This window comes from Geotrypetes seraphini, chromosome 11 (genome assembly GCF_902459505.1).
Source record: "Geotrypetes seraphini chromosome 11, aGeoSer1.1, whole genome shotgun sequence".
Classification (NCBI taxonomy): Eukaryota; Metazoa; Chordata; class Amphibia; order Gymnophiona; family Dermophiidae; genus Geotrypetes; species Geotrypetes seraphini.
Window position 1 is genome coordinate 51,663,731 of NC_047094.1, and position 18,934 is coordinate 51,682,664.

General features: G+C 41.7%; 1 protein-coding gene across 4 annotated transcripts in view; it reads right to left on the reverse strand.

Moving 5' to 3' along the window:
• Window positions 1-18,934, reverse strand: part of LOC117369259 — an 89,584-nt gene that overhangs the window by 61,726 nt on the left and 8,924 nt on the right. For 3 of the 4 annotated variants that reach the window (XM_033963553.1, XM_033963554.1, XM_033963552.1), the window contains exons 2-3: window positions 12,727-13,892; window positions 3,404-3,653 (exon numbers count right to left, since the gene is read on the reverse strand). In XM_033963553.1, coding sequence (XP_033819444.1) covers window positions 3,404-3,653; window positions 12,727-13,606 — 1,130 coding nt within the window. In that variant the 5' untranslated portion in view covers window positions 13,607-13,892. The remainder of the gene's footprint in view (window positions 1-3,403; window positions 3,654-12,726; window positions 13,893-18,934) is intronic. The other variant, XM_033963555.1, reaches the window with a different exon arrangement.

Here is an 18,934-nt window from a genome sequence, read left to right on the forward strand (position 1 = left end):
ACTATAAAAGCTGATCCAGCAGGTTAGACAAACAGAAAACACAAATGTCCCATCTCAAGATCCACATCAAGAACTCTGGATGAGGTCAAAGAAATTCCGATCAAGAGGGATCAACACAGAAGGGTAAAGGGTAAAACTTGATTAGCCAATGAGATTCTCCTTCTGAAATCCTTATATAGAGAAATTAGCTGAAATGCTTGTTCAACTGGCCATCGGGATAGGCGAACAAACTTTCCCGGGCACTAAAGCGTTGAGGAAATAAACATGGCTGCCACTACTTGATAAATGTGCGCCAAGAGGCAGACATGGGAGATTCCCTGCAGCTGGACACTAGCACACCTGAAGGTGACAGTGCCAGAAAGGGCCCCCAAAGCGCCAAAAAGTAGACTATGGCACGGACCAACAGGTGCCTAATGGCCATTCTTAATGCACTGCCTGTCCCTCTGGAGCCCCAAAACAGTGCCCAAATTTGACCATGGAAGTAGTGTTGTAGTACACGGTCTGCCGAGTACCGGCCATTGCAACCAGACTCCCGACAGAAACAAAGAAGTGTGAAAATGCACTGCAGCTGGCCAACACTCCAAATTCTTGGGAACAACCACAGCTCAACCTCTGATTCCCGGGGACAATGCTACCAAGAAAGATGTCCCACATGGCTGCCCATGCAACCAGAGACAAAAATAGAGACCATGACCATGCAGCACTTACAATAGTCAAACAGCTGACTTCAAATCATCTCCCTCAATATAGGCAAACTGGCTCGGAATACTCTTCAGGCAGGCATTTCTGCAAACTGCCAGAAAACTACTGCCATGGGGTTTTGCTGGTGAGGTGTTTTTAAAAATTTTTTTGATGAGGGAGAGTAAAGGCATAGCAGATATAGCCAGGGCAGGAAAGGGTGGGTAAGGATTTGGTGCCACCAAGTATATCCTTGCATAGGACCCCCAAAACCTACCACCCCCCCCCCAAGCTCAACAGAGTTATTAAACTAAAATAGCTGAACCACAGATGAAACCAGGCGCTTAAGCATGACATCCATCCGCCTACTGGAGATAAGAGAATACTGGCTGACCAGAGAGCTTATCACCCTATGACAGAGCTCAGTTTTGGTGTTCTCTATCTCCACCTGCTGGTGAATGGTCACAACCTGCTCGTTCCTGGATTCATCTGCTGATGATGACAAGGATTATGCTGTTTCAGACCTCTCTCCTCTACAGGAACACAAAGAGGGGCATTTTCAATAGGATTTCTAAATCTGAGTTTGGATGTTTTGGGAAAGATGTCCAGAAATTCAGTAGAGAAAATGCCCATTCTCAAAACAGCAAGATGTCTTTTTTTTTTTAATGACCTATCTAGATGTTTTGGTCCTTAGTATGTCTATCTTTTATGGCCATTTTTGAACACAAAAGATGTCCAAATAAAAAACGCAAACACAAGCTATTGGGACACTCAAGCAGCCAGCATCCTTAGCAAACTGGCCACACAGATATCTGAACAGAAGGGGTACTGCAGTGTGCCCTCCAAAACTCACCCAAACTTACTGTACCAACCTGTACACCACAACAATAGTCCTTATGCCTACAGGTGTCATCTTTATGTAGGTACAGTAGGTTTTAGAGGGCTCACTATACAATATAGGCAGGTTATAGTGACATGTGTACCTGGTCTTTTAAATGTGACATTCACTGAAGTACCCCCTAGAGTACCCCTTTGTCCTTCTCTCATGGCACAGCTGTCTATGTGGCCATATGAAGCTGTAAGAGGGAGTCCTGAAAAGTTCTCAGCCCAACCAAGAAGAGAATGATGTTGATATGGTTCAATCAATGATCTAAATGGACAACTAAATGGACTAACTAAATGGACAACTAAAACAAGAGGTCATTCAGAAAAACTGAGAGGAGACAGATTCATAACGAATGCAAGGAAGTTCTTCTTCACTCAGAGGGTGGTGGACACCTGGAACGCGCTTCCCGGAGAGGTGATAAGACAGAGTACAATTCTGGGGTTCAAAAAGGGACTGGATGACTTCCTGGAAGCGAAGGGGATTACAGGGTACAGATAGAGGTACCTTACAGGACATTGAGCGAATAGGGTATGGATATTTTAGGTTAGGTAGGGAACACTTTCAGGTCATGGACCTGGGGGGCCGCTGCAGGAGCGGACTGCCGGGCACGATGGACCCCTGGTCTGACCCGGCAGAGGCAATGCTTATGTTCTTATCTGAAACAATGTCAAAACATAGAATCTTGTTTCTGCAAACTGGCACTTAATGAATTAAGATAACACTCTTTTCAGCTACAGTGGCAAAAAAATGCTTAGAATTTAGGAAGTTAGCTGATTGAATTAAGAACTTTTCAGCTCCCCCTCATAACACTAGGAAGGAGAGTTTCACATCTTTGGGTGGTGGGAGGTCGGTCGGTGATCATTGGGGGAGGGGGGGTCATGCCTTAATCTCTCCAGCGGTCATCTGGTCAGTTTGGGAACCTTTTTGACTCTTATTTGTTTTTAAAACAGGTCTAGCTCCAAACATCTAAAAAAAAGCCCTGAACATTTTGTTAAAGGTTTGATTATCCCTGCAGAACGTCCAAGTCCTAAGACTGCACAAAACACATCTCTAACATACCCCCTTAAGATTTAGACACACTGGAGACAAAACAAACAGAAAGACGTTTGGAAAGTCTGTTTTGAAAATGCCCACTTGGATGTTTTGACTAGTATGATGTCCAAGTGCCAGTTTATGCTTTCTTTTTGACGTCTTTTTTGTGTTTTGTTTTTTTTTAAATGAGTCCCAAAGCATTTAGATTCTCACTTCTGAGCTAGTTCACTGTAGCATTACCATAGTGTTAGCTGGCACAGATGGACTTATTTGGATGTGAATAATCAAGCTGGAATGAATCACGGGAGTGACTGCACTGTGCACAAGCCTCTGATAGGGCTGGCTAGACTCAAGTATGTCATAGAAGTACCATACTAGTTAAAGAGTGACATTTAAGTGTGTGAATTTGAAAAATACTTCCTTTCTCAAGGATTAGGGAACCACCCAGGCCTGTTAGAATCCAGTTTAAGAGAATAAGAAAATAATTAGGAAAAAAATAAACAAGCATCTAACCCTATCCCTGAAACATTTCCCTCATGTCACACTTCCTCGTGCAATATAAAGCTTTATGCTAGCAGTAGGGGCACAAATCAATATTTGCTTGACCATTCCTCAGCCCTCTCTCGAAGGATCATTAGGATGAAATTTCCCTATTTTAAAAAAGCAGATAAGCAGCACTAGGAAACAGACATTCAGGATCATTAGTGCACAGTCATGTAACTGTATCACCAACTTAAGCAGTCACCCTACTTATCCAGGGAGTTATGTGTATCAAAGCTGGCATCCTTCAGCATCTGGGCCTCTTACCCTTCATTCTCGTAGAAGATATTTCTGCCAGGGGTCAGGATCTTCAAAAGTTCCGCATCTGTAGTGTCTCCCCTTGTGTATACCAAGGCATCAATAAGGCCAATTAGAGAGAGTGCTGTGCCTGGCTGGAAGCTGCTGCTGTTACCCAGGTACAAAGCCACGGCATCTGGGCCCAGCTGGAGGAGGGGATGACTGGAATTCTCTGGAAACACCTGATCCACTTTAGGAGAGGTGGGCATCAAGAAATTAACTAAGGTTGGCAGAGACATTGAAACATCAATAACCAAAGCATTCCAAAACTATTATACAAAGTAGGAACATGTGACTTTCAACTTTTCTGGCTCTCTTATACAGCAGAAAGAAAAGACAACAAAAACTTGCCTCGAGAGGAAATCCAGCAACAAACAAAGCAAAAGAGACAAGTGAGATGTCTAATCCAATCAAAAGTAGTTACATTTATTAAGTCCATAAAACAGTCCAACATTAAGGATAAATCTTTGATGTTAAAGTCCCAACTCGGATCCTAGTTTAGGCTATGCCTTCCTCAGGGGACTAGTGAAGTACTGATTATAAAAACGCAAAAGCTCAAAAGATGTTATTACCGCATCAGAGTAGCGGTAATAATGTCTTTTGAGTTTTCCCTCTTTTTGTTTGTTGCTGGATTGACTCTCTTATATGCCATACAAACCCTAATGCCCTAAAGCAATGGTTTAGCATCTAACTATGGGCTAAAGCTGCTAATGTGTACTATTGATTTAGTGCACATTAACATGGCTAAGGTACATTTGTAACAATTCCTGTTACCTAAAATAGGACTTGTGGTAAAATAGCATGCTAACTAGTGCTGCCCGATTCAGAAAAAAAATTTTCAATTTGATTCAGCCTATTGAATCGATTTTTTGATTCGATTTTCCTGCCCAATTGGGTGTTTGTTTTTTTTCAAACATCCTGGTGGGATAGCCTCTTCACCCTTTTTGCTTTCTCCTAACCACACTGGCGCTGTGGTGTAAATAAAATAAACAAACAAAAAAGACTTTTCCTCTCTCTGTTAAATCCTAGCTCACGTTTGCGGTCTAACACCAGCTCTGGCAGGATACACATTTCAAATCTGTAATCACAAAACAGAAAATAAATTTATTTTTTCTACCTTTTGTTGTCTGGTCATTATTCAAATCTTGTTGGTCCCAGGCTCTGGTTGTCTTCTGATAATTTGCTTGCCAGAGTCTCCTTCTTTCTCCATGCTAACCATCCATCTTCGATCTCTGTCCTTCCATTCTCTCACCCGGAGGTCTGGAATCTTTCCTTTTTTTCGTCTCCATCTACAGATCCACCTTTTCTCAACTACCCTTTCATCCAGCATCTCTCCCTCCTTCCCCACAACCCCAAGGTCCACCATCTCACCCTTTCTTTTCCCAACCACCCTCCTATCCAGTATCTCTATGCCCCCCCTCCACACTATCCCTTGTGTCCAACTTCTCTCACTTTCTGTTCCTTCCCTCCCTAAATCCCATTGTCCATCAACTCTCTCCTTCTCCTGTTTTTACCCCCATTATTCCTTCCCCTCCAAAGTCCAGCATATGCATGTCTCTTTGAAACCCCCATCCCTCCCTCCTCTGTGTACTTCTATACCAGGGCCCCCCTCCCCTGAAGGTCTGTCACCCCTGAAGGCCTGCACCCACCGAAGGCCTGCACCCCATCCCTGAAGGCCTGCCTGTCCCCCCTGAAGGCCTGTGCCACCATCCCTGAAGGCCTGCACCCCACGCCTGAAGGCCTATGCCACCATCTCTGAAGGCCTTTCCCCCCCCTTTGAAAGCCTGCACCCCCCAAAGGCCTGTGCCCCCTGAAGGCCTGCCTGTCCCCCCTGAAGGCCTGTACTACCATCCCAGAAGGGCTCTGCCACTACCCCTGAAGGCCTGTCCCTCCCCCCTTGAAGACCTATCCCCCCTTTGAAGGTTTGCACCCCCCAAAGACCTATTCCCCCTGAGGGCCTGCACCCCACCCCTGAAGGGCTGACTGTCCCCATGAAGGCCTGTACCACCCCTCCTGTAGGATTGCACCCCCCCTAGAAGGCCTGCATGTTCCCCCTGGCCTCCCGTTCATCCATTTACCTAATATCAGAAGTCTGCAGAGAAGATCGCCAGTGCTAGCGATCTTTGCAAGCTGCCATAGGTCTTCGGAGCTGTTTCCTCTGCCGCGGTCTCACCCTTCCTCTGAAGCAGGCAGCACTAATGCTAACTGTTTTAATTTGCACTAATCAATAACACAGGTTTGAAAAAAATGGCCCTATATTTACAGGACCTCTTTCACTTATGCAGCACACTGGGCACTCACCAGTTGGTGAAGCAGAAGGCTCCTACTTTTGGACTAATTGGCAATCTTGGGGCCACACTTTGGAAACAACTCCCTACACTTCAGGACACCAGCCCTACATCATCTAACTAAGCTTCTGTGAGAAGTTTTCTCCAGAATTTCCCAGAGCTTTTGAGAATGTCTCATCATGCATGTGCATTTGCTCCCACTCGCTGCTGTTGCATGGCCAGTGCTCCCTCTAAGCTGTGCATTTGTCGGCATGCACACAGAAAGGGAGCATATGTGTCTACCAACTGTGCAAACAAAAGCTTTGAAATACACTGAAAACTTGTGCACAAAATATTTTTCATGCACTCATTGGCCAGCAAAAATGAGAGAGAATGTTACATGGTGTCCCCTCATTGCAAGCTTTTAGAATACAACTCATTGGGGAGAAGATTGACTCATAAGAATTCCTATTCTGCTGCCTTGGAGAACACCTGCTACAGGTAAGTAACTTTGTTTTCTCTGAGGACAAACAAGATAGCTGAATCTTCACATATGGGACCCTATAGCTATGGCTGCTTCCAACAGAAAAAAATAAGAAATTAGAAAATAAAGGTGCTGCAACAATTCAAATTTGGTTTTGGTGCCAACAAGCATTATTTTATAAGCATACCAAATCTGTCACTCTCTTTTTTGAAAAGCAGCCTGGGCCTAGAAGGACTGGAGTTGGATTCTAAACTCAAAACAGATTAACTGAATGGCCAAACCTACTGTTGCATTGGGAGTCCTTTTCTATACAGTAGTGGGAAGTGAATGTGTGGACCAATGTTCAAGTTGCGGCCTTGCAAGTTTCTTCTACGGAAGTTGAACTCAAGTTGGTTACCGATGTTGCCACAGCTCTGATGTTACGAGTTGTGACATGACTCTCTCGAGTTAGAGCTGCCTGGGCATAAGTGAAGGAAATGAAATCTGCTGGCCAATTGGAGAGTATGAATTTGACAGCAGCACCCATCCTGTTAAGGTCCACATTAATAAAAAGCTGAGGGGTTATAGGTATGAAAAAATGAATGCTGAAATGCTGGGGCATAGTAATGTATTTAAACTGGTTTGGGGCCCGTTGACATCTTATATTACTTCTCTGTAGTTGTTTTTTGTCTTTAATTCTGTGCCATCTCCTTGCACATCCAGGGTGGGAAGGAGGGAGGAAGGTGAGATTGTGTTATTGTATTATTTTAAATAAGTGTAGATTATTGAAAGAGTATATACGTGGAGGGGTATAATCGAAAGGGACATCTAAGTCCGTTTGCTGTTAAGTCGCAAGTCATCAAAAGTAAAAAATAGCCTAGGACACATTTTCGAAAAATACGTCCAAAATTTTTTTTGTTTCGAAAATCGTCTGATCATCCAAGCCGCTAAATCGTCCATCTTTATACCACATTTCCGTCCAACTTTTCGTCCAAGTCAAAAACGCCTAGAACAAGCCCTGTTGGATGTGGGAGGGGTCTGCACACCCAGACATGGCACCTAAATAGTGGGGTACCTTACAGGGCACTGCTGTGAACTTCACAAAAAGGGTGCCATGTCATCATCTTACTACAGCTCCCTTATAGGTCATGGTGAGCCCTCCAAAACACCTTCTGAATCCCATAGACCAGGGGTGTCCAACCTTTTGGCTTCCCCGGGCCACATTGACTGAAAAAAATGTTTCTGGGGCCGCACAAATGCGCAAACGCTGCAGCAAGACAGAGGAGGGAGCCGGCAAGACAGTTAACACCCGGGGGCAGCAGAGAAAAATACTGCATCGCCCTCAACCAGGGCCACACAAAATACTTCACAGGGCTGCATGCAGCCCTCGGGCCGCAGGTTGGACACCCCTGCCCTTGACCCACTTATCTACCACCCCAATAGCTCTTATGGCTGCAGGAGCCACTTATATGTCAGTACAAAAGGGTTTTGGGGGTGTATGGGGGGAGTGCACATGTTTAAGTATCAATGCAGTGATTACAGGGGCTTATGGGCATAGGTTCTCCTCTCCATGGGTCCCTAACCCACCCCCAAGATGGCTTAAGCCACCTCTGTGCTGGACAACTAGGCTTTCCTATGCCAGGCGGCTAGGTGATGATGGTCTGGAGGCTGAATTTTAAAGGTGTGATTAATATTTTTATGGGGGGGGTTGGTGATCACTGGGGTAATGTGTGGGGGTCTGTTTTATGTGTTTGCAGTGCTTATCTGGTGAGTTTAGATGGGTTTTTGTGACTTAGACCATGGTCTACGTCACAACGTCCAAGTTCCATCGATCCTGGGCTGTATAACTTTCAGTATTACATGCTGTATGACTAAGTCTAAGCCGGGCCACATCCCACCCAACTCCCGCCCTCAACACTCCTCCTGAAACGCCCCATTTAGCTTTGGTCATTCAGCGGCACTATGAAGGCCCAGGTCGTTAAGAAATACGTCCAAAACACGTTTTTATTATCGGCACTTGGACGTATTTGGGAAATGTTCATCTAAGTGCCGACTTAGGCCGTTTTTTAGGACTTTTTTGGACGTTTTTCTCTTTCGATAATGAGCCCCATAGTGATTAATCAATGGGTGGATGGGTGGGATAAAATGATTGATTTTGAATATCTGTAAGTTGAATGTGCTTTTCTTGACTTGTTATATGTTCTTATACCTGTGTATGTCACAGTTAATATTTAAAAATTTATAAAGATTTATTTAAAAAAACAAAACAAAACAAAAACCTGAGGGGGGGGACTTTCTATGGGCTTTACTCTGCTCCAGAGAGAAGGCCAAGACTCTCTTACAGTCCAAAGTGCGTAGTGCACTTTCGCCTTTATGGGCATGTGGTTTAGGGGAAAAAGCTGGCAGGACTAATGACTGGTTAAGATGGAAATCATATATTACCCTGGGAAGGAAATTTGGCTGCATGGCTCGTATTCCAGGGAAGCCGCTAGACTCATGTTACCCCTCTCCTAAAGTCACTTCATTGGCAACTCCTCTTAATGACCTACAAATGCACTCACTCAGCTGCCTCTCACTATCTCTCTTCACTTATCTCCCCCTATGGGTCTCCCTCTCCCCCCCCCCCCCTCTGGTGAGCTCTGCGCAGCTGGTAAGTCCCTCCTATCTGTGCCCTTCTCTTCAACTGCCAACTCCAGACTACCATAAGTTTAGGTTTTATGTTCATGGTAATACACCTGGTAGGCTATTAGCTAGCATCATTAAAACATGGCAGGGTTACCAACCTATACTGTCTCTCAACCGCAAAGATGGCACAGTGGCATCTAAAATAGAAGATATCACTCAGGAATTCCTAGATTACTTTGCTAAAACATATCAGGTGGATGCTGTATTCTCTTTAGACTTATTCACAGATTATTTAAACTAATTGAGTCTGCCAAAGTTACCTCGCACTGCTGTCCAAGATTGAAATCACCCTTTGCAGTCAAATAACTACAGAACGCTATTAAAAAGCTACAACATTGCTCTGCTCCAAGAGTGGATGGATTTTCCAGTGAATTTTATAAAATGTTAAATCTACAAGTTGGGGGGGGGGGAGGCCTTTGATACAATACTTCAATGCAGCAGTAGAAAGGGGTCAATTTCCCAAACATGAAAATGAAGCCTTGATAACTTTACTTTTAAAGCCTGTGAAACCTCAAGAGAAGGCAGACTCTTACCGCCTAATCACCCTTATAAATGTAAATTTAAAGCTTCATGTTAGAATCTTGGCGGTTAGGCTGTCGTCAAAACTGCCAGGCTTAGTGGGGGAAATTTAGGTGAGGTTCATACGAGGCAGTCGGTACTGAATGTTTGTAAAGTATTATTTGCCACTTCTTTTAGTCAGAGCCACCACATCTCCACTTTGCTAACCAGTTGGGACGCTGCTAAAGCGTCTTGACGATGTAAGTTGTATTTTTCTGTTTTATACTTTAGATTATATAGATATTACTGGATTGTTTTGGGTGGCCATTATTGCTTTATATCATGACCCCCCCAAAGCCTCTCTTGTGATTAACAGAATACGAATTGAAACTTTCCACATCGAGAAGAGGACATGCCAGGGATGTCTGCTGTCCCCTCTGCTGGAGCCTCTATTAAATACTCTTAGGAAGGAAGCATCAATGCAGGAACTGACAATCGGACCCACCAAATTAAAAACATTGGCTTTTGTATGACGATATTCTTTTGATTTTAACAAATCCTGAAACCTCCCTGAGTTTGGCTATAGAGATGATTGCAGAAGTCCATGGCATTACCTGCACATTCCTCCGTTAGAGCTCACTGGGTTGGGCACATACCCTTGTAATGGGCTCCTGGGAAACTTTACTACCTAGCATTACTACACTGTATGACCTCAATGTATCCCCATTACTGAACACATTGAAACAACTTGCTGTTAGGAAGGCTTGTCCGCTCTCTTTGAAGGGCAGAATTCACCTATATAACAAGTTAGTAGTTTCATTTTGGCTCTATACTTTTCAAATGCTACCTCTTAACTTCAAACTCAAGGATGAAAAATATCTCTCTAAACTACTACAGCAGGGGATGAGGTCTAGATTATCAATATAATATATTGCTTTACCAGTCTGGAAGGGGGTTTTGGGTTTCCTGAATTTGCATCATTTGCTGAATGGCTGTGGAACGAGACATGTGAATGATTGGTTTTGCAAAACTAATGAATTTTCCAATACTTCTAGAGTTATCTGTTTTGGGCAAAGAACATTTTAGCATATATCTCCACGCTAGTCCGCTCCTAACCTCTTCAATGGCAAAGGGAGAAGGGGTTGGAAATGGATCTGTAAATTTCACTTGGTGGACTATCACTGCACTCCATTCCTACCCATTCATCACAGTAGGGCTTTCCTGCCAGAATGTGATAGCCCAGCATTCTTGAGATGGGAGAGGAAAGGCATCAAATATCTTTTCCAAATATTAATGAATGAGGGCAGAATGAAACCTTTTCAGGCACTGAAAGAGTAATTCCAACATATGCCCAGCGACCTTTTCATGTACTTTCAGTTGTGTCATTATATCAATACATTGGAGTCAGCCTACTTGACCTTGGAGACCCATAAATTATCATCGGCATATACATTGAACACTCAGACACGGGTTCTATTGCAATTTCACCACATGCACCTTAAAAACACTCATCAGTGACTGAATACTTTCAGATTTTGAATCATTGGGCTAGACTTGGGATTTCCAGTGCCTGAAAATTTTATTGAGAATGCTGAAATCACTTCATTGTAATATTATTCTATGGGAAATGCAATACAAGATTATATTTTGCCTTTACATTGCGCCCCAGAAAGCACTTTTGCTTCAGATCACTGCAATGGGATGTCTGAATGCGCATGTGTTCTGGACATACCCCTCATAGCGGCTTTTTGGAGTCACATCTTTGTCTTCAAATCTGACATTTGGAGGTCTTCAGTAAAGCTCAAGTTCCAGTATAGTTCTGGAATCCTGCCAGAGCCCAAACCACTCAAGAAAGGATTGAAGAAATTTATCAAATGGGCCTCCTTGATGGTACTTAAGAGTATTCTACTTATGTGGATTTCTCCAATTCCTCCTTCCCTACAGACTTGGAGATCTAACATGAAAAACGTGTTATCCATGGAGTGCTTGGTATCAGACTATCAATCACAAAAGGGGAAGCAGTTTCAAGTGACTTGGAAACCTTTTTGGTTCACTTTGTCATCAGCAGCATGCGGCAGAATACTGAACATTTGAGGCATCTTGTCTAAATAGTAGCAAAGGGAAGAGGGGGTAGAACGTTACAGTTGAAGTATTGCCTTCAATTGTTTATCTAAATGACATGTCATTGCTGTAATAGATGAGCAATGTATACATCTGCTATAGTTTGGAGTTTTATATTTTTCTGTCTTGCTCAATAAAAATTATTTGAACATACCCAGAATTTCACTAAACTAAGGGCTCCTTTTACGAGGACGCGTTAGGGCCTTAATGCGTGCTAAAATGCCCCGCGCGCTAGCAGCTACTGAATCCTCTTGAGCAAGCGGTAGTTTTTCAGCTAGCGCGCTAATCTGGTGCATGCGTTAAAAACGCTAGTGCACCTTCGTAAAAGGAGCCCTAAATTTAGGAGTATAAAAAGTCAAGGACAACTGTGATGGATTAAAGGTGGGGGAAATAAATAGGAGCTTAGCACTGATTTTCAGCATAAATTAGGCTTCTAAATCTAGGCAAATAAATGGCAGGTCTAAATATAACATCTAAGCTTCTAAAATAAAATGGATATTCAACTGAAAATTTAGGCTGAAAATAGGGCACAAATTTAACCCCAAGATTTTATAAACTCTTGTGCACAAATTTATCCCTAGTGCGCAAATTTGTGCACACAAGTTACAGAATAATGGCAGTTGTGTGCAAAACGTAATACAAATATTGGCTATTAATTGGAGCTCGCAGTCAATAATTGGTTTGTATTGGTGCACTCAACTTCCTTTAGTCACTATTCTAGAAGTTGCGTATGCCAATTCCACCGGGCGCCAATCCGAGGGGGGCATGGACATGCCAAGGAGTTAGATGTGCAAGGAGTTACAAACCTAACTGCCAACAGTTAGGAGCACTTATAGTGCTCTTTGACAAGGCATAAGTACTGTGCTTAGAGTTAGGCGCAAAACTGTGAACTTATGCTAATATCCTATAACAATTCTATATGGAATTGCTGTTATATAATTTGCACTTAACGCAGATCATCCTGGCACCAAACATTTGGTGCTCTTTCTTGAATCTACCTCTGAGCCTAATTTATAAGCCTAAATTTAGAAGCTCAGCTTTTCTAAATATTGGGCCCTTAATATTTTGCCTGAATTTCTTCAGGACTAAGTGGCGCTGTTTCCTATATATATACTGGAAACCTCGTGAGATACTAAGTCTCTTTTCTTCTTTTTCAATTTATTGACCAGGAAAAGCAAATTAACAAAAACGCCTTTTCCATCTGTCCATCCCTCCCTCCCTCCTTTCAGCCTTATTCAAAAGCAGAGCACATATCTTACCTGGAAATTTGGACTGTGCTGGGCCAATCAAAAACAGACCATCAGGAGAAGTCTTGCCATATATGTCCATGGAGAAATACACCTTCTTTGTCCGACCATTTATCAGCACTAGAACCAAGTTCTGTAGACTAGTGGAGGGGGACCCTTGAAGTTCTACAAATTCAAATGCAGCTGGAGAAGATACAGTGCTGACCTCACTGATCACTACTGTAAAGTGGGACTCAGAGCCACAATGGTTCTCTCTCCCAGGAGATGGTGTGGCTATTTGGAAGGTCCACTGAGAGTCTGGGCGAAGACATCTTTCTATGGACTCATCGGTAGTCCTAAATAATGGATCCTCTAGAAAGGCATCCCTACCAGGTGTCAACATGCTAAGTAAGACATCAGCTTTGTCACTCTCTTTTGACTTATGGACAAGGGCATCCACCAGCCCATCACTGGTAACCCTCATGTTCTCACGGTAGGTGCTTCTTCCAAAGTATAGAGCAATGGCGTCAGGTCCATTTTGGATAGTGTTTGATGGCAAAATTATAGAAGGGAGTGGATTTAGAGTGGATGACCCAATAACAAAGAATCCTTTCTCATTAGTCATGTATCCACTAAGATTTAGCACTTTGTAGGCTGTATTGACTTTGCCATTATAAAAGACCAAAGAGTAGCCATCCAAGGTAACATTTTGACCACTAGTGTGATAAAGTTCCACAAACTCTGAGGTATCCAATCCTGGGTTATCCGCATTCACCTCACTGATCAGCAACTGGTATTCCATCTTATATTCCTTGGAGTTCTTGATCAAGTTCTGAGAAGCTGCCTCCGACAGCAAAGACCACAGAAGCAATTTTATAGTCAATAGCTTGATGTCTTCCATTGTGAAGACCATTATCTCTTTGGTATCCTACTTAAACATTTCAGTTCTAATAAAAATATTTTAAAAAACCAATGAAAACTCACAACAGGTGAAAGCTCTTCCAAGCAGTCTGGTAGAAACAATACCAATTGTTGCTCAAAGAGAATAAGGGTACAATATATCTATCAGTAATCCAAAAACAAGAGAGGTGGAATAAATACAGTTCCCTGAGAATCTCATGGGCTAAGAAAAAAGAAAAAAAATCTAATAATCCATCAAAGTAGTCTTAGTCTAGTCAGAGGATAGCTGCAGAAATGGCCTGAAAAAGAAAAAAGAAAAATAGGCATTGACATTCCAACATCAATTTCCCCCTCTCCCTCCCTGCAGTCTTTCGAATCCCTATTAGGAGCTTGGATGTAGAGTAGGTGAAGATCTATTACCACAGCAACAATGCACCTCACTTGTTGGGGTTCAATCACAGGATAGCAAGAGGACCTCCAAAACTATTTATATTAATACACATAGTAAATGTAGATCTTCAGCTTTGGTTTCTCTGATTGCCTCCTTTTAAATGTAGCTTGTTTGTCTACTGCTGTTTTTATTACTATTCAAAAGAATATAAAAACCAAGACAACAGCATGTATTTCATTTTTACTTATCCTTGTAATGCAGTGTCTCTAGTATGCCCCAATGGGACTCATTTCGCCCAAAAGGGCTTTTTCAAGGGATCATAAAGGAGCTCTTTTTCAGCGTCCTTACTCATTTGGGGCTAAATGGGTCCCCGTCAGGGCATGCTAGAGACACTGCATTAAAAGGATAAGTAAAAATGAAATACATGCTGTTGTCTTGGTTTTTATATTCTTTTAAACAGTAATAAAAACAGCAGTAGACAAACAAGCTACATTTAAAAGGAGGCAATCACAGGAACCAAAGATGAAGATCTGCACTTACTATGGGCTCCTTTTACTAAGCTGTGATAGCAGTTTTAGCGCACGGTTAGCACATGCTGAATTGCCCTGCGCGCTAGTCCTTAACGCCAGCATTGAGCTGGCATTAGTTCTAGCTGCATAGTGCAAGTTTAGCACACGCTAAAATCCTGCGTGCGCTAAAAACGCTATCGCAGCTTAGTAAAAGGAGCCCTACATGTATTAATATAAATGGCTTTGAAGGTCCTCTTGCTTTCCTGTGATTGAACCCCCAACAAGTGAGGTGTATTGTTGCTGTGATTGTTTCCAATTTGCCTCACTTTATCATCGTCTACATCCTTTTAGTGATTACTAAGAAGATCTATTACCCCCCACCCCATCATCCATGCTGTATCTTAAGTCTTTTTGTTACACATAGCTGGTGGAGTGAAATGAGGAACAAATAAAGAGTGTGGATAACTTACTGTTATAAACAAATGGCTAATCAAAGAACATTGTACAACAAACCATCCTTGGGGGCCCTTTTACTATGGTGTGGTAAACTAGAGAATGACACATAGTAACATAGTAAATGATGCAAGGACTCTTGTCTCCATTCCCGTCCCATCCCCACAAGCTCTGTTTCCATCACTGCAGATTCTGTCTTCATTTGCACAAGCCTTGAACATGTGGAGAGGCATAATTTAAAAAAATGTCTAAGTCCCCTTTTGGCCTAGGCCCTAAACGCTGAAAGTAGAAGCAGAGAAAATGTCCATTCTAAAAATAAAAAAAAACATCCAAAATGAGGGTTTTTTTTAAAAAGAATGGCCTATCTCTACATTCAGCTGTTTAATAATAATTATTTTATTTTTGTATACCACCATACCCAGGGAGTTCTAGGCGGTTCACAACAGTTAGATGAAATACACACAATGCAGTTGAAATTGAAGAACATAAAGCAATCGTAAAGTCAAACTAGTTATAGGTTTATAATTAAGAGAGGGAAGGACTATATACAGTGCATACAGTAAGAGAATACATTGAATTTAAGAGAAGGAAGCCAATGCATATAAGTTAAATAGAGGGATTAACAATCTTGAAAGAGTGGGAAGGGAAGAGGTGGAATACGTTAAGGAAGAGGAGAAGTGCGTTAAGGATTTGGTTTGTTGAAAAGTAGAGTTTTGATCTGTTTTCTAAAGTTGAGATGTGAAGAAGCATCAAGTAAAATTTGGGCGAGCCATGAATTTAGTTTGGCCGCTTGAAAAGAGAAGGTTCTTTCGAAGAATCTTTTAAGATGACACGATTTCAATGAGGGAAAGGCGAACAGATTTATTCTGCGGGAGCTCTTATTATTGTAATTCAGGTTGCCCAGACCACCACTACATCTACACTTACAACACATTACCACCAAAAAACAGCCTAAGTCCCAAATGCCTGCGATCAGCTCAGCGGCCCCTTTTTTCAGCACTTATACCTGTTTTGACAAGGCAACCTGTTCAAACTTTTGGTTATACCTGCTATAAGACTATGTCTAGGTCAGCCCACCTCCCGCCCTTTCCCCTCCTCTTTTCGCTCTATGCTTTTAGAGGCAGGGGTAAGGCCTAAGCTGGTTTTAGATATGTCTAAAACCAGCTTTGATAATCGGTACTTGGACGATCTGGCTTTTTGATCATCCAAGTACCGATTTAGGCCACTTTTTAGATGGTTTTTTTTGTTTTGATTATGAGCCTCTTATGGTTTTATATTTAAATCTTTTTATTAAAGTACAGAACGGACAATATTCTGTACAACTGTTTAAAAATCACTAAAACATCCTTCAATTTCAATCTGGTTTGATTCTTTCTGAGAGAAGAGGAAAAGAGGATATTTCTCTGGATACGTATACATTATTTTGCTCTGAGCTTTGATAATTTAAGGGATAGAAGCTAAATTGTAGACTCCTTTATATAGACAGTTTATCTCTTAAAAGAGCAAACTTTACTTAGCTAGTTTCCATTGTATAAAATCCTTTTCATAGTTCTACAGTTTTCAAACTTGAACTTTCTGCTAGAGATAGTCTCTGGCAGGCATAGTGGGTCTGGCTTAGTCTTCATTAACCTCCCCTTTTACAAAACCGTAGCATAGTTTTTACCACCAGTCATGGCGGTAACAGCTCTGACGCTCATAGGAATTCTATAAGCATCATATCTGATACCGCCGTGGCCGACGTTAAAAATCAAGCTACGGTTTTGAAAATGTGGGGGTGGGGGGTGTTAAAAAAGAAAGGAAACTATAGAACTAGTATACAACCCTTTTTCCATAGTTTTAAACAGGAAGTGTTTTAACAGAGGTAGAACCTCAACTGTAACAATCTAAAGCATTAAAGATAGGAACAGAGCTCAAACTTTCTGTTTAAAACCCCAAACAAAAAGTTAGTTTCTGTCTTTGCCATAAGGAGCATAAAGCAAAGTTTCTGACCTGAATTTGGTTTAAGATTCTGTGAGGAAGGTAGTGTAGCTGTAAAGGTCACCAGGGTAATCTAATTACTGTGTTAGCTTCAAGAGGTCTGTTTGTAGCAGTCCCCTAAAAATCAAACCTATATATTTTATTTATTTAAAAAATGTCTTACCTGCTTAAACCTAAGCAGCTCACAAAATACAATCATAGTATTAAAACATGCATACATGCAACATAAAACATTCTCAACATCTTCATAAAATATTGCTATTAATTCAGTTAAACACCTCCACAAACAAAGTATAGAGAGGAAAAGTCCAAGGTAATAGAGAATGACATGGAGACAAATTTGTCCCCATACCCGCAGTAACTCAATTTCCCTGTCCCGTCCCTGCACTTTTTGTCGCTGTCCCTGTCCTATTCCTGTAAGCTCCGTCTTTACTGCACAAGCCTCAAACACTTATGATTTTAAAGTGTTTGGGCTTGTGCAGATGAGGATGGAGCTTGCAAGAATGGGGCAGGGACAGGAAAAGAACTTGCCAGGATGGAAAAATGAGTTCCCATGGGGATGGGGAAAATTTGTCCCCGTGCCATTCTCTGCAAGGTAACATTCTTTCTGAGAAGAAAGAAGAGGAGAAGACATTTCTCTTTCTGAGAAAGAGGAGAGGAGAGGACATTTCTCTGGGTAAGTACACAGTACATTATTTTGCTCTGAGCTTTGATAATATGGGGGATTAAAGCTAAATTGTAAGTTCCTTTATATAGACAGTTTAGATCTTAACCTTACTTAGCCTTCTGTATTTTACTAGTTTTTAAATTTGAACTTTCTGCTAGAGCAGTGTCTCTCAAACTGCTTGCCACGGCACAGTGGCATGCCCCAAAGAGATTTCGTGTGTGCCATGAAAGATTCCACAATTTTACTTTATTTTAAAAAAATTCCCTTCATAAGTATACACTAGAATAGATAACATGTACTTCAAGTATGCAAGAGTCTGTCAATGCGTCTGTGCGCATAAGGATACAATTGCCCAGACAAGTATCATTCTGTGATGTGATTGGTCCTTGAAAACTAACAGCAAGTAATTTTATTTTTTATGCAGTAGTTATCCTAACGAGCAACAAAGCAATCAAGGCAAACTTAGGATTGGCAGATTTTCAGCTCCAACAAAAATTAATTGGAAAAAAAAAAAGAGAGAGAATGTATGCAGATGATAAATTATGAAATGCTGATTATCAAGTCATATTTTTGAGATAATTTGCATTCAAAACAAATACATCCATTGTATTAACAATTCTATTCTATCTACTTTAGTTTCACTGTTGCTGCAATTACCCATACATAGCTTAAAGAACTTCAAATGAATAACTTTAATTTAATTTTTTGTTGGTTTTGCAATTTTATCTTTTCAGTTAGAATGCGCCGCAAAAAACATTTGCTCCGTTTAGTGTGCCAGAGCTAAAAAAGTTTGACGGACACTATGCTAGAGAGAGACTCTAGTAGGCATAGCAGGGTCTTACTTATTTTTCATTCCTGCCCATCCCTAGCTCATTTCTTTACTTATAATCAATTATTCTAATTAGGTCAACAGGAGAACCGTTTATTAAATATTGTTACTGCATTTCTTTACTTGCTAAAAAGCAAACATTAAATAAAGCATACAATATAACCCTAAGCCTCTCTATACTAGTATACTATTCCTAGTCCCTTAATAGGGTTTAATTAATCAGCTCAGTAATAAGATGCAGACTAATCCAGCAGCAAGAGGGGTGCTATCTAGTTTTTTGCACTGTCACATGCATGATTATCTCTTACTTGGCGAGAAATTATATGTGTGTGCTTGCTGCATAGAGCTCCTAGCTCTCAGAGAACAAATCTGTTCCCTTGAGGCTAGAGTACATAAGAACATAAGAACTGCCATCTCCGGATCAGACCCATGGTCCATCGAGTCCGGCGATCCGCACACGCAGAGGCCCAGTCAGGTATACACCTGATGTAGTTTTAGTCACCCATATCCCTCTA